This window comes from Primulina tabacum, chromosome 3, assembly GCF_025594145.1.
Source record: "Primulina tabacum isolate GXHZ01 chromosome 3, ASM2559414v2, whole genome shotgun sequence".
NCBI lineage: Eukaryota > Viridiplantae > Streptophyta > Magnoliopsida > Lamiales > Gesneriaceae > Primulina > Primulina tabacum.
This window is the reverse complement of record NC_134552.1, coordinates 9649378-9663409: the sequence shown is the minus strand read 5'-3', so window position 1 is coordinate 9663409 and position 14032 is coordinate 9649378. Positions and strand designations below refer to the sequence as shown.

General features: G+C 34.7%; 2 protein-coding genes across 3 annotated transcripts; both read right to left on the bottom strand.

The window, feature by feature from the left end:
• Positions 1–306: 306 nt before the first annotated feature.
• LOC142540066 (dolichyl-diphosphooligosaccharide--protein glycosyltransferase subunit STT3A-like) lies at positions 307–10571 on the bottom strand. 2 transcript variants are annotated; one of them, XM_075645941.1, is made up of 23 exons: positions 10340–10571; positions 10098–10160; positions 9030–9085; positions 8848–8919; positions 8548–8653; positions 8386–8436; positions 7917–8012; positions 7634–7693; positions 7416–7529; positions 6294–6380; positions 5563–5666; positions 5183–5278; positions 4496–4616; positions 4300–4380; positions 4085–4216; positions 3781–3999; positions 2798–2941; positions 2214–2400; positions 2036–2133; positions 1189–1268; positions 1019–1106; positions 775–864; positions 307–689 (listed from the first exon to the last, which is right to left on the bottom strand). In XM_075645941.1, exons 1-23 carry the CDS (start codon positions 10454–10456, stop codon positions 639–641), a joined length of 2313 nt encoding a protein of 770 aa, XP_075502056.1. In that variant the 5' UTR covers positions 10457–10571; the 3' UTR covers positions 307–638. The 2 variants fall into 2 exon arrangements, with proteins under 2 accessions (XP_075502056.1, XP_075502057.1); XM_075645942.1 differs by having other exon boundaries at positions 307–686.
• Positions 10572–12714: 2143 nt separating this feature from the next.
• LOC142538382 (uncharacterized) lies at positions 12715–13224 on the bottom strand. Its single transcript, XM_075643712.1, has one exon. It carries the CDS (start codon positions 13222–13224, stop codon positions 12715–12717), a length of 510 nt encoding a protein of 169 aa, XP_075499827.1.
• Positions 13225–14032: the final 808 nt, after the last annotated feature.

Genomic DNA, 14032 nt, shown 5'->3' with positions numbered 1-14032 from the left:
CAACATCGATTATTATTAACTAGATTATCATTCGAAAATTAATGTTAGAATGTGAATTTCGATATTATTGTAAAAAAATGAGTTGGATCCGTATGTCTGAATCAAAACCACAATCTAATTCACATTCTACCCGTTAAATTGTTAGCTAGTTGATTATAACCAAAACCGACAAACAACCCCGAACCCACTTGAGATTGATCCAATTGTGATCCAAACATAGGCGATATCATGTTGAAAATGGAATATTTCGACCAAGTGAAAATGGAATTAGCATTCATCCGTCGAGGGATGAGATAGACGAGGGAATTCAGGTACTAAGGAAGCAATAGAGAAATACGGGTTTGTTTCAAAAATATCATCTACTAAAATTGCTTGTATATCTCTACCAAAGATAATATGAAAGATCAAACTTGAAAAGGCGAGGGCTGTCAGATTCATAACTTGTGTATAGTTAGTTAGCAAGTCAAAAATTGTTTAGCCACCCTCCCATCAACTGTGTCTAACTCAAAAGCAAACAAGAACAGAAGACATGACGATGTCTTGGTTACTCTATGCTTTTTCTCGTCCAACCGCGTATCATTCAAGTAAAAAGGTGCGATGGTACAGATGGATATCGATAAATAGTATACCAAGTGAAGCTAATGCCAGGGATTTTTCTTTGCTCCACTTCTTTTTGGGATAACTTTCTGCTGCAATTAGAAATAAGGCAATGACAAAATTCAGGATAAACGTTCACATGAATAATTAGATAAAATACTAACAGATTGAACTAACCGTCTTAGATTTCTTGGTCTTCCCACGAATTCTATTCCTTGGCGGTTTTAATTTGTATATCCGGACCATCCAATGGTGAGTGGTGAATACCTAGACCAAAATAATAACATGGAGGAAGTATGCAAAACGATCCAATTCAAGAAATGGAATGTATTATGCAGAAAAAGCTCCTTGGGTGATGTCATGCTTGATAATGCAGTATAATTTTGAATGCTAAGAAAAGTGTTTTCAGCCTCAGAATTACCTCTTCAAAGTGGGTAAGTTTGAAATATTTTTTCCCAATTTCAGTATGCCTCACCCTGTCATAGCCCTTTCCATCTGTCTCTACAAACCTACAAGATGAAGCAAAGTACACAATAAATTTGTGGTAAAGATTATTAAATAACACTCACATAATTTCAAATAAAACTGCACCTGTAATATGAAAGTTTGTACATGAGACAGTTTAGCATAGTTGGAGTGGCTTGAGAATCTATCCGGTACTGACCATCTCTCTGTCAGACACGTGATAGAATGGATTAAACAGAGTTCAAACGGTATCAGTCTACAAACGGTAGACAGCTTTTAAATGGCATCACTGAAATGCAGAAATTAGCTAAATGCAGAAAGTAGTTATTAAATGGTATCGGTCATATATTGGTTGCTCACCCCTCTATCTCACGCCACTTTCTTAGCCATTTGGCTTTTCTGCTCACCTCATTTCATGTTGTTCTTCATATTTACTTTCGATTTAAAATCAAGTAATATATATTATTTGTCTCCTCCTTTTTCCAACTAATCCATCTATATAATTTTAAAGCACCACCTACGAAGTTCCAAACTTGACAGTCATAAGTCATCTTCTACCCCATTTCTTTTATTTATCATAAAAGCTCAAATGATTTTCAGGAAATAGAACAATTTTCACTTAAATAGTATCGACAACTAATCCAACCAAAATGCTGGATGGTTGATGGTTTGGAAGAGGAGATTGAATAGCGTGGTCGTAAATGGATCTTCAAACACAATTTTCCATAGACTGAACTCATACAGCAATCAAATATCTTGCTTATGAGTCCACTTGTGGGATACAGAAGAAAAATACAAAACAAACATATTACAGTCATCAAAAGGCAAGATATTGCGGTAAGTGTGGTTATTTGATTGTTGTGCCAGACATTAAATATAACGTAGTATGCTACTGCCATCAATTATGTAATAGTTAGCAGAAATCATCATTTGATAGGCATAGCAATCCCAGCATTAACTTTTAACTTCTTACCAAATAATCAGGTTCCTTTATGTGAGGAAATACACCTCCTCCTATTCGAACCATCCACAAGAACTTATTGATGTCATCACTTGGGTAACCAACAAGGCCTAAAATGAAAAGGGACTATCATCAAAATACCTTTCCAGCGAAATAAAAGTTTGAAACAAAATAGTAACAAAAGACTAACCTCCAAAAACGACAAGAACATATTTTACATCCAATGAGTTGAGAATTTCCCATGCTGCCTTTTCAGGAGAGGACATGGCGGTACCAACAGTTGCAATATGAGTGTTGTTCCAGGTATTATTGTCAACAATAACAGTACGGTTAGCCATAGCAGTAGTTTGGTAACCATAATCCCACCATGATGCAACCTGGAATAAATCAGCAGCATCAGGAAATAGCAGAAACTAGAATTGATCGTGGACACCACAAAAGTTACAATTTGAAGATTATCCTATGATCTCATGATGAAATAAATGGAACTAATTTAATATGTTGAAGTCGGCACATGAGAAAGAGAGGGGTCCATCAAGCTCATATTCCATGATCATACTTTTTTGTCACTTGAGTATGCAGGAACACATCCAACCTTGAACAACTACAACCTGGCATAAAGCCAAAATTTAAATTCATGCTCAGCTGCAAAAAGTCAGCACCAATTAACACTCTAGTACAGTTGCTAGAATTATTAAAAGTGTACAAGTAATGGCCTAAATGAACAGAAATCATTAAAAATAGATGTTGGATGCCGAAAAAATGCCAACTTACTTTATCATCCACCTCAGTGTTATGGCGCAACCAACCATAAGCCTCTCTAAAGTCATCAAAGACGTGAAGGCCATCATGAGAACGAGAGGTCAGCACAATGGAGGGCGCAGAATAAGCCTCAGCCGCAGCCCAGACAGAATGGACCTAAAACAGGTATTTCCTTTAATTAGTCAAGACAACAGCGCTAGTACAGGGAACTGTGCTGTTGGAACTAGAACCAATGCACTCAAAGTTGCCAGAATCTCAGTGAGGATAATTTCTAAAACTGAGGAGAATCAGATTGTAGATTACTCCTATCGAAATCATGGATTGAGGCAAATGTAAAATTCAATAGGAAAATTAATTGCAAGCTCACGAATATCAAAATAGAGGAAATTAAATGAAACACTTCTACAACAGAAATGTATATTGTTTTAAGTCCTGAATCCTTCACATTTGATTTTTCACCTAAGAGTAACATAAATATCTTACTAATCCAATATGCATTAATATATAGTTATTATTTTGGGTTTTGATAAGCTTAAGCATTTCACAAAACTTTTAAATGCTTTTGTTTGATAATATGATTTTAAATTTTTTGAAAATGATAATGCTGAACTAAGGCAAATTATTTTATTTTGAAAACTAGATCTGAGATAAGAGTCGAACAAATGATTTCAAGCTTCAATATAGCAATCTTAAATGCATTTCATTGTATAACAAATGTCATATTACTCGGAGCAACACTAGAATATAGCTTTCCATTTGAAACTTAATATTTTGGCTATTAGTCAGTAGCAGATTTTTGGTAAGCATAACTGAGAGCTATAAGCATCATAAACAAGTAATATCGATTTTTATGTAAACAAATGAAGATCTAGCAAATAGAATCCCTAAGTCATGAATGATAATCGTAAAATGGAAGAAAAATACATGTTAGTCCTTCAAAGCTCATGTGAAAGGTTGATGTAACATGATCAAAAAATTAATCAAAGATTACATACCACATAAAACGCACCCAGCAAGACAAGTAAGAAGATAGCAATCAGAGAAGCTTCAAACGGTAAAACCAAAAGCCTCTGTTCAATCTGGGATATGACAGAAGCCTTCTCTGTCTCTTTTGCTTTCTTCTTGTTCTTTCTTGAAGATCGTTCCTTTAATGAATCTTCACTTTTCTCCATCTTCACTTCATCAGTTCGTGAATTGTTACTAGTATCCCCTGACTTGTGCAGATCATGAGCATTTAATCCCCCTGGTAATTTAAGTAAATATTTAATAAATTTGATGTATATTGCATAGCTTGCTTACATTGAGCTGGGGGTTTTCTGTTTTGTCATGGAACTGATATTTAATGGATCGAGTAAGAACATCAAAAGCCTCAGAAAGAGCAATTCCAGAAATTATGCAAGCTGCTGGAGCTAGCACAAGCATTAAGCGCACCTAGCATATCAGTAATAGAAAGTCATACACTGGGGAAAAAGAAAAGCAAAAATGTGATGTCAGTGAGTTTCAAGAGTCCGTACCATGACACCAGAAAAATATACTGATGTAACTATATAAAGGACTGCGAAAGAACTAGCATCAGAGAGCGGTGAAAAGCACGCCTGTGAATTACAATATAGAAAGGCTAGAGTTAATACATTAAATGCAACAATAAATAAATAGAGCAAACCCAAAATATAAGCTTAATCAGATACCATTAAAATATTGATCACTCACAATAATGCCAGCTGGAACCAAAAATGCCAAAACGTTGATATCCATAAAGTAGGACGGCCATGTAGGAGGTTGATGCTCGCTAACACTGGCTATAATTGGTATGTACTTGCTTGCATATGTTCTAACCCAGTTCCAACAAAGGTCGAGAAACTCATGTAAGAATGTTACAACACAAACAATCACAAATAGAATAACAAGGGAAGAATTAATGTCAAGGTAATAATAACAAGAATCCACATAAATGAAAAGGACTTGGTATCAAGAAGGTCAGAATTGAACCGCCATACTTAGCATATTATTTTCAGTTATGTTAAAGAGTTCATGTATGCAAGTATGTCAACAACCAGAACATGTTTTACTCCAAAAGCTTTGGCAGCTAAGGAAAGAATAAGGGCTCAATACCCATATATTACCAAATTCAATTGGACAACTAATGCAAAAAAGGAGCGGTAACACAGCACCACATAAGGCAGTTAATCATTAGACATTTATTTATCCACAGGAAAGAACACTCCATTTGGCTCACATGAATTGGAAATGGTTGTCCAGATGGATGCTTGCGTTGATAGTAAGCAAAAACAAATTCCTCAAGAAGACTAGAAAAGGAATCTCTTTGTGTGGAAAAGCAATCATACAATATTTGAGTAATAAATCTGTAGAACAATTAATTTATCTTGAGGAACTTACGGATCCAGAAGGCTCAGACTTCTTCCGCTCCAACCTTTTGTAGGGCTGGAAGCTACCAATGCTATTAGTACAGCTAAAACAGCAACACAGACAATCCTGAATATAAGACAAAGTCTGTCGTAAACAATCTCTTCTCAATTCTGCCCATCAAAATGGCTTATTTTAATTCACACAAACTAAAATGAACTTAGATGACGAAAACAGCATCACATTGATTTAAAGACTTGCTAGCGCATGCTACAAAGACAAGTACTTACTACAAAAACTGTGGTTAACGGTTAACCACGTGTACCTTTGCGTTCTTCCTTGTCATAGTTTCATAGAACACCCATGCAATAAATTAATGTATTAAAAAAAAACTTTGCAAGCGATAAACTTACAGTCCCACTGATACGATTAGAGTAACAGCTACTTTGAACATTTGGGGAGTGAGGATTCCTTTGACGTAATATACAAGAGCTACGACATGTATTACTAAGAAAACCTGCCCATAATAATCAGAAAGACAAGTTATCTCAAAAAATAAAGAACATGAAATGTGATAGCATCTAGAGATACATATAGTTAACCAAATAGAATGAGAAATAGCGCAACATTGACTAGGTGGGACGTGCTTGCACATATAAGACTCACGGTATCATCTTATTTTGACTCTTACAATATGAGTTCCATTTATAAAAATATGCAACCCTTATTTGTCTCACCACTACGTCATGTACATTCAATGGTAATAAAAATGATTCAACTTGGAACAACATTTACAAAAATATCTTCTCATAACCCCCAAGAAACATATTAATATCCACCCATATCAAAATAGATATACCATGTGGACTATTTACCTACAGATTACAAATATTTCTTGTGAGTCCTATTCATATTTCATACGCTTCGTATAATTTATAATTTAATTATGTTAAGAATGGGGTAAATTACCACAAAATGTAACCAAGAAGGAAAACAAATCAGGCTGCATGATTAAAATCTGAAGGCACCTCGAATGAAGTAAAATATATAAATTTCATACTAACCTACTCATCATTATATGCACTGTAATCGTTCATCTCTGTAGTAATCTACTTTGGGAAAAATAAAATGGAAGTCAACTTACTAAAAATGATGCAAAATGCTCTGATGTCATGACTGCATTAAAACCTACAACTGGCACCAAAGATGCCAATAATGTCCCCAAGACGACCTACATTTGTGGAATTGAGGTATCACGTGACAGTATTGGATCAAGCCAAAGCACACTGAAATATAAGAGATTTCATGGGTAACCAAAAACTTTATCCCCTGTAACTATCCACTGTAATAGTTAAAAACAGATACCAAGGAAATACAAAAATATAAACTAAAGGAGCTAATAGATAAGGGGAAGATATCGGTCGCCAATTTATGAACATATGAGCAGCAGTTACCCCTACAAACTTTTAGCACCAACTCATGCCACCTATCACAAAACCAAATTTTGAGAATTTGTTCCCAGGAACTCTTAATGAGCTCCTATAATGTTTTCTGAGAGAAATTAAACAAGACAGAAAATAGTCAGCAACTACAGTTCATGTTCACCTAGTAATAGATATAAAACGGCAAATGATCATTTTTCTGATAGTTGATGACTCTATGCCAAATGATATTGTGTTCGTTGGGAATACACAATTAAGTGAAATAGGAATTACCATAAATACACTATACCACCAAGAATGACTGTCCAGTACAACCAAAATGTATAATATTAACTCCCTCCTAATTCCAAAGAGTGCAAGGATTATTTTGATGCACTTATAACTCTTGCATTAAGTGAAAGGTTCACTTGTTATAGATACACGGAAATCATTCATAACTCAAACATTTGATAGTTCTTATATACATTTAGACAACATTTATAGCAATAGAATTGAAAAAGGGACAGAACAGGAACAATAAGCCCAATGAAAGATCATTTATGCATGACAACATGACCATTGATATTCTAAAAGGTCAAGCCTAACATTACGGGAAGACACTCACAAGTGGGGTATATGCAATGCAGAGGTGTGAAGAAGAGCGGCCAGTAACAATGCACAGAAGCACGTGCATTGGAATAAGATTTATGATAAACGTATAAAACTGAGAGCAGTTAACAAGCTTATAATCATTTAAATTCTTGCTTAATTCTAACAACCAATAAACACGGGCAAGCTGAAGCAAAACCACAAATTCAAGCCGAACAATATGGGTAGATACTCACAAGTGGAGCATAGGCAATATAGAGGCGTGAAGAGTAGCGACCAGTAACAATGCACAGAAGCACATGCATTGGAATAAGATTTATAATAAATGTATACCCTCCCCAAGAGCAAACCTGAGACAGGTAAAAGAGCACACAATTTCATAGAGCACGTGAACAAAACAAATAGGTTAATTAATAAGGGAAGAGTATAGTAGATCAGCAGTAGGTAAGTTTACCATGTAAAAGTACGCCATTGCATTTAGTGTAGCATAAAAAAGAGATCCTGTGTTCAATGTCTGCGGTAAATGGATTAGAAGGTTAAAGAATGGCTATAGTTCAGTTCCAGACTGACGAAATCCATGAGAAATAAATGGATCAAAGCGGGCATATGTTCGAAAGTTCGGCTGGTTCAGTTTATTGGAGGACGTTATTTAATTTAAAATGTCAAACAGTTCAGTTGATTCAAATATAATAGCACATAACAAAACTGATGAAGCAGTGATAAAATTGATGAGTCACCTTTACATAGAGATAGAAAGTGAAGATCAAAGCAAATATAGCTACAGCTTCATTGTCATAGCTTCCAGCCACAGACCGAGATATATATGATGGAACCTGCCCGATAAAATCCATAAAAACCTTAACAATGTACAGGGACAAGCTCGCACAAGATTAGAGCATATGTGTGCCATAAACAATCAACCAGTAAACAATAAACACGTAAATTTTCAGCTAAAAAAATTAAGGGTTATCTGATTGGTTTTTATCTGTCATGGATGCATCAATGAAACTTTTCACTATAAATGCGAAGGAAAGAGAAATCACATAACATTATTGCTATTCAAGGCATAAAAGAGTGACAACAAGACAAAAGGCAGAAAAGAAAAAAGCAAGATTGTACTTCAGGATTGCAGAAAAGAAAAAAGAAAGAAGCTGCCTCGGGATTCAAAATGCCAACAGCTGAACAAAGATATACAAGAAAAATTACCATGGCCAAAAGTGCTGCAGCAGTCAGTCCAGCTCCAACACCTTTGACTTCCTATATCAAGTGCAATAAATGATATATCATCGCATATAAAAATAAAGCGCATGCCAATTCTGCAAGGCTTGTAATAAAATGAAAATAAAATCAAAGGATGATCAGCAGAACCTTTGTCAAAAGGTATGCAGCCCAAGAAGCAAACGCTGAAAAAATAGGGGCAGTGAACACACAGACAGTCTCCACAGACAAAGGGATATTCAATGAGTTCACTATCCTGCCAATACCAAAGGAAAATCAATCATGGCTGAAACAATAAAGAAAATCTATCATGGCTGAAACAATACGTGAACCAGAAAAGGAGAGGATTATTGATTCCTGATTTGCTCAACATTTTAAACAGCAAAATACTAATTAAGTTCTTAAGACTGGTTTAATTTACTGGTAAACAAAAATGTGTGTGCTACATACTTCCACAATGCACCAGCAGTCAATGTAAGACCTGGGTAGACAGTACCTCCAATCACCCGCCCTAGTGGATACCTTTGAGATAGTAAATAATAAACTTGATTAACTTAATACACTAAAAACAGAACAAAATGCAACCACAATTATTTTGTGTAGTGTATTTTCCATGATATAGCAGGAATTACCATGTCCGGTCATCAAACCAATTCCAAAAGTCATATACTCCAGTTTTTATAAGATACTGCAATCAGAACTCTTGTCAACTTCTATGATGGAGCTTTAAAGTATTAAAGTACAATGAACGCACATGTGGAGCAACATTCAAATGCAAGCAAACAGAGCAACTGTAAACCAATAAAAATAAAGTTATTCATTTTTTAACGTAACAAAAAACCATAATCTACACGCTTGGTCGCTTGAGATTGCTATATATCATTCGAAGCACAATAAAAGTAACGGGGGTCAAGAAAAGGCTGGTCGAACATTTTAAAGAGGTAGATTTTCAGAAACTCTCCTACTTATGCATTCCTAACATATCAGCTTCACAGGTGCCCTAGATGTTGACTAATCCTTGCACGTTTAACAATGAAAAAAAAAACACTAATGTTTTATCCCCTGTTTCACAGCATTATCTACATCCACCATAAACTAATACCAATCGAATTGTACCAGATTAATAATTAATATCATCCTAGAACAGGTCAGATATGAATCCAACGATAAATTTACTCTGCATTGATAAATTTACTCTGCATTTTTGTCTGAGTTGTATGCACTAATTTTCACAATATTTGCCTTTCTAAATGCTTAGCACCCACTATCAAATTCGTGTATTTGGTTCTTTTGGGATTGCAGCATCAAACTCAAGTACTGAACTTGCAACTGCCTTCTAGTTGCAACTTTATAAAATTAGGTCTGTAAAGATAGAGTCTTTACAAATATTGCATGTGCACCTATTTAGTTCTTTAAAGATTGCAGTGTGCATTTACTGAACTTGCAATTGCTTACTTCTTGACAACTCCATTATCAAATGTACAGATGCAAAACCTTAAAACTAGTCAGATTCGGCAAGATGAATTTCAGCAGTCGGTTGACTCGGTTCTTCACATTATGCAGCCTTAAATGAATATAAAAAAATCACTCTTTGCGTTGAATGATGCAAAAACTTTTACGATCTAAAAAACATACAGCGTACAGAATCTAGAGTAATTTCTGCATTTTGCGCAAATTAAACAGACGGAAAACAGACAAACCTGAGTCACTCTATAGTTGAAATACGGATCAAATTCATGAATTACACTCTCGTACTTAATCACCTGTAGATAAAAATGATAAGAAAATAAGCAAAAAATTCAAATCGTCACTCTAATAAAGGACACTCCAGAGATGCCGAGTACCAAAGCAGACTCCCATCCGAAAATTCAAATGAACTTATACATGAATTGATAACTATAAACAAGACCGAAAGCAGGCGGATGATTAGATAGAATTTTACGGAAAAGAGACGGATCGAGAAAGCCAGAACGCCGATGAGCAACAGAATAAAGATCGACAACACATTTCCGAACGCGTAACGTAAGCTCGACGTTTGCGGGGTCTCCGGCGCCGCCATGACGGCAGAATTCGAGATCCTCGATTAGTGCAAGAGAACTGCGCACAAACGAACGAGGATGACTTGCGGAGTGTGGGCCGATGGGAGGGAGGTTTTGTAGAACATCACTAGGCATTTCTATTACAAGACTTTTATTTATATCAGATTAATTATTTAAAAAGACTAATTTAGCCTTTTGGAATCTAGAATTGACTTCATCAGAAAAGAAATGTGATTGGATAATTCAAGTGAAGGGCACAGTTGGCATGTCCTCATTGGTTAATTATATTAAGAGTTTGGAATTTAATTTTTACATGTCCATTTCTTATGAATTTCATTTATATATATTTTTAAGAAAATAATTTAATGATCAAGACAAATTCATCTGTTCGCTAAATTAATTTCAAAAAAATATTAAAAATATGGTATCTAGTATTCGGACTTTTTATAATAAAAAAATAGGGATAAAATACATGAGATTTTTTAATATTCGGGTTTTATTTGAATCAAAAGGTATACAATAATTGGAAATGATAATGAATACGACCCGAATCTAATTTGTTTGAGACGGATTTGGGTAATATCTATACTATATTATTAAGTGTGAGTACATGATAATAACTACCTATAGAGGACACCAAATTTTTTTCCAATTTTACCCTTATATGATATAATATTACATTTTTGTTTTTTTTTTTTGTTTTTTAAATTTCAATACACACTTTTATTTTTATTTTTTTTATTTCAACCATTCAAATATCAATTTAGTTCCTCCATAATTTGTCAAATTTCACTTTAGTTCATCGATAATGATAAAAAAAATTGTGCACACGCATCGCGTGTGCAGATAATTAGTATATATATAAATATATATAATGAAAAAAGCAATTCAATTTATTAATTGCATAGCCAGCTTGCAATCAGCATGTGGATTCAATGAAAGTGGTATACTATTCATGCTAGTTAAATAAGTATGCGTCGGGCAATGAATATTCAACTTTTATTGTATGACGGTTAGACATGTATGTGTTAGATAACGAGTTATACAATATCCGACTTATTTAGATTTTTGTTACGATAAATATTATTTCTCTCGATTCTATACTTCCACTACCCTCCTAATCTCTTGAACATTTTCTTTTTAGATGGGAATTTATGGTTTATATATACTCTAAATTTCAATTAATATTTCGGAAAGTTTGTATAATTATTAGATTGCATAGAATTGTTGTCTTTAATTTTTTAATTGAAAGTATATTGTGGACTTTTTTTTGGATGTTTTTATATTCAATTTATGTTATAAATATACAAGTTCAAAGTTTATTAATTAAAATACCAAATGTATGACGGATTAAATAGATTTGACAAATAAAAGACGTTAACTTTCGGGTAGGGGTTGGTTAGGATATAAGTTTTGATTTAGATGGGATGGGTCTCGGGTCTTTCAAAATTGTAGCAGGTTGGATAAAGAAGGGATATGTCCAATTTTTACAATTTAATCCCAATGATAATGCAGTGATATTAATTTTGACAAGAGACATACATATATCTTTGAATAATATTATAATGAAATCACAAGTCTGGATTGACGTACGCATTCAATAGCTAAATTAATCGTTGAAAAATATATTAATCCAACATTTGTTTCGTGAATAGCTGTCCAAAAGACTTCTGTCATTGAATCCACAGAGTTTTTTCCGTTAAAAAATAGATTTTACAAAGATTAATTATGTTGTTTGAAACAACTTCAAAACTGAGAGATGTTTTCTTCCCAAACAAGCAGTGAAACAACGTACGGGTTAAGAGACTGATCTTGTTCTTATAAGACCATACACAGAAATAGGGAAAAAAATCATCTGCGATGGTTCTCGTAACATTTCTCTTTCCGATATCAATGTCACGTGCAGGGATTTTATTGGTATGAATCATAATACAGTTACAAAATCAGTTGAAATTTTCTACATGTGCCGATCACTATTGGTGTAAGAGAAAATGTCGTAGAAGATTTTCGTTCGAGAAATATGCTCCCAAAATCGTAAGAGACCCATTAATCCAATAGTTTATTTATAAAATTCGGTACATATATCAGCGAACGAGCACATGCACACACCTTTTACATATACAAGGAGAAAACTTGCATATACACAAGCTACGAGACATGATCTAGGTATATGCTCGATTCTAATCATTTACATGATTATAAAATCCAAAAAACTAATTCTTGACTTATTAACACGATATAAATTTATATAGGATCTTATTATTATATATAAAGGGATTCACAGCCAACTACTCGGGCTTTGGTTTTCCAATTCCTTATAGAAACGTTGGATGAACTCCTCGGCATCCATGTCCACTTGATCATCTTCCCCCGTATCTTTTACCGAGAATGGGGAGTCCGTTACCCTAAGTTGCCTCACCTCAGGGCTATGTCCGAACCCCGGTAACCTCATCATTGATGGAGATGCTACCACGACACTGTTATAAATAATTTGTTCGATTTGGCGGTGATTGCATTTGAGGAGGAGGCCGCGTTTGTTCCCACGATTTCTTGGTTTAGATATGGGGTAAGAGGGATATGCGGGACTGTTGCTACAGCTGAACTCGTAGTCTCCGGGGGACACAAACGACAAGTGCACCTCCTCGGATCGACACGTGAGATTGGAGTAGTATAACTGGTGGCAGTGTTGTAGCACTTTGCCTATGGCGGTGCTTGCTAGTTTTCCTCTCTTTAACAACGAGTTGAGGCGGGGCACTATTTTCCTCTTCATGGATTCGGCTTCCCTCATCATATATACACAAAAGCCACTATTGAATATTACTAAATTCCACAAGTACTATGATTTTGAAACCCATCACCTGTGGATCAAATGACTTGTATATTTTGGTTTGGTGGGAAGAGGGTATATATATATATATATATAGTTTGGCGAAGAGTGTAATTTAAAAAATTAAATAACTTTCTATGATTATTCATCACCAAATTATATTAATTTTTGCAAAGGGTATCCACGAATCACGATCCCTCTGGAATTTATTAATCAAATTTAAAAAGATATCTAATATTGATCGAAAAGGACAAGTACTTATATAAGTTGTCGGAATCAACATGTATCAGGAACCTTGCTAGGAAGACAATCATGCATGCCGAGGAAATTTCTCCGTTTGCGGTATGCAAGTGGGGTAATTGTAGCTTTCAAGGGCCGAATGATGTCAATTTGTTCTCCTTTTTTAATTGGATGAATAATATGTGAACTTCGTTGGAAGTTTCTGTTCAAAGTTACTTGAATTTCCTCTCAAATGAATTAAACTACTCTAACAATTAACGTCACACGTTGCCATATAAGTACAATAAATTTGGAAGTGTTCGACACGTCAAATTAACATACATTACGCGCGCAGCACGCCCACATTTTGGGTAAATTTCACTTGACCACCTTAAACTACCTCTTATGCACTCAACTACTATAAAACATATATTTGACTTGACAAAAATTTTGAATGTAATATAAAATAATGTGTCTGTTACATCAATGATTCACTGAGTCTTTGAGCCATGATATTTGTGCGGAGCATCCGTGGCATGTTGCCGAGTGC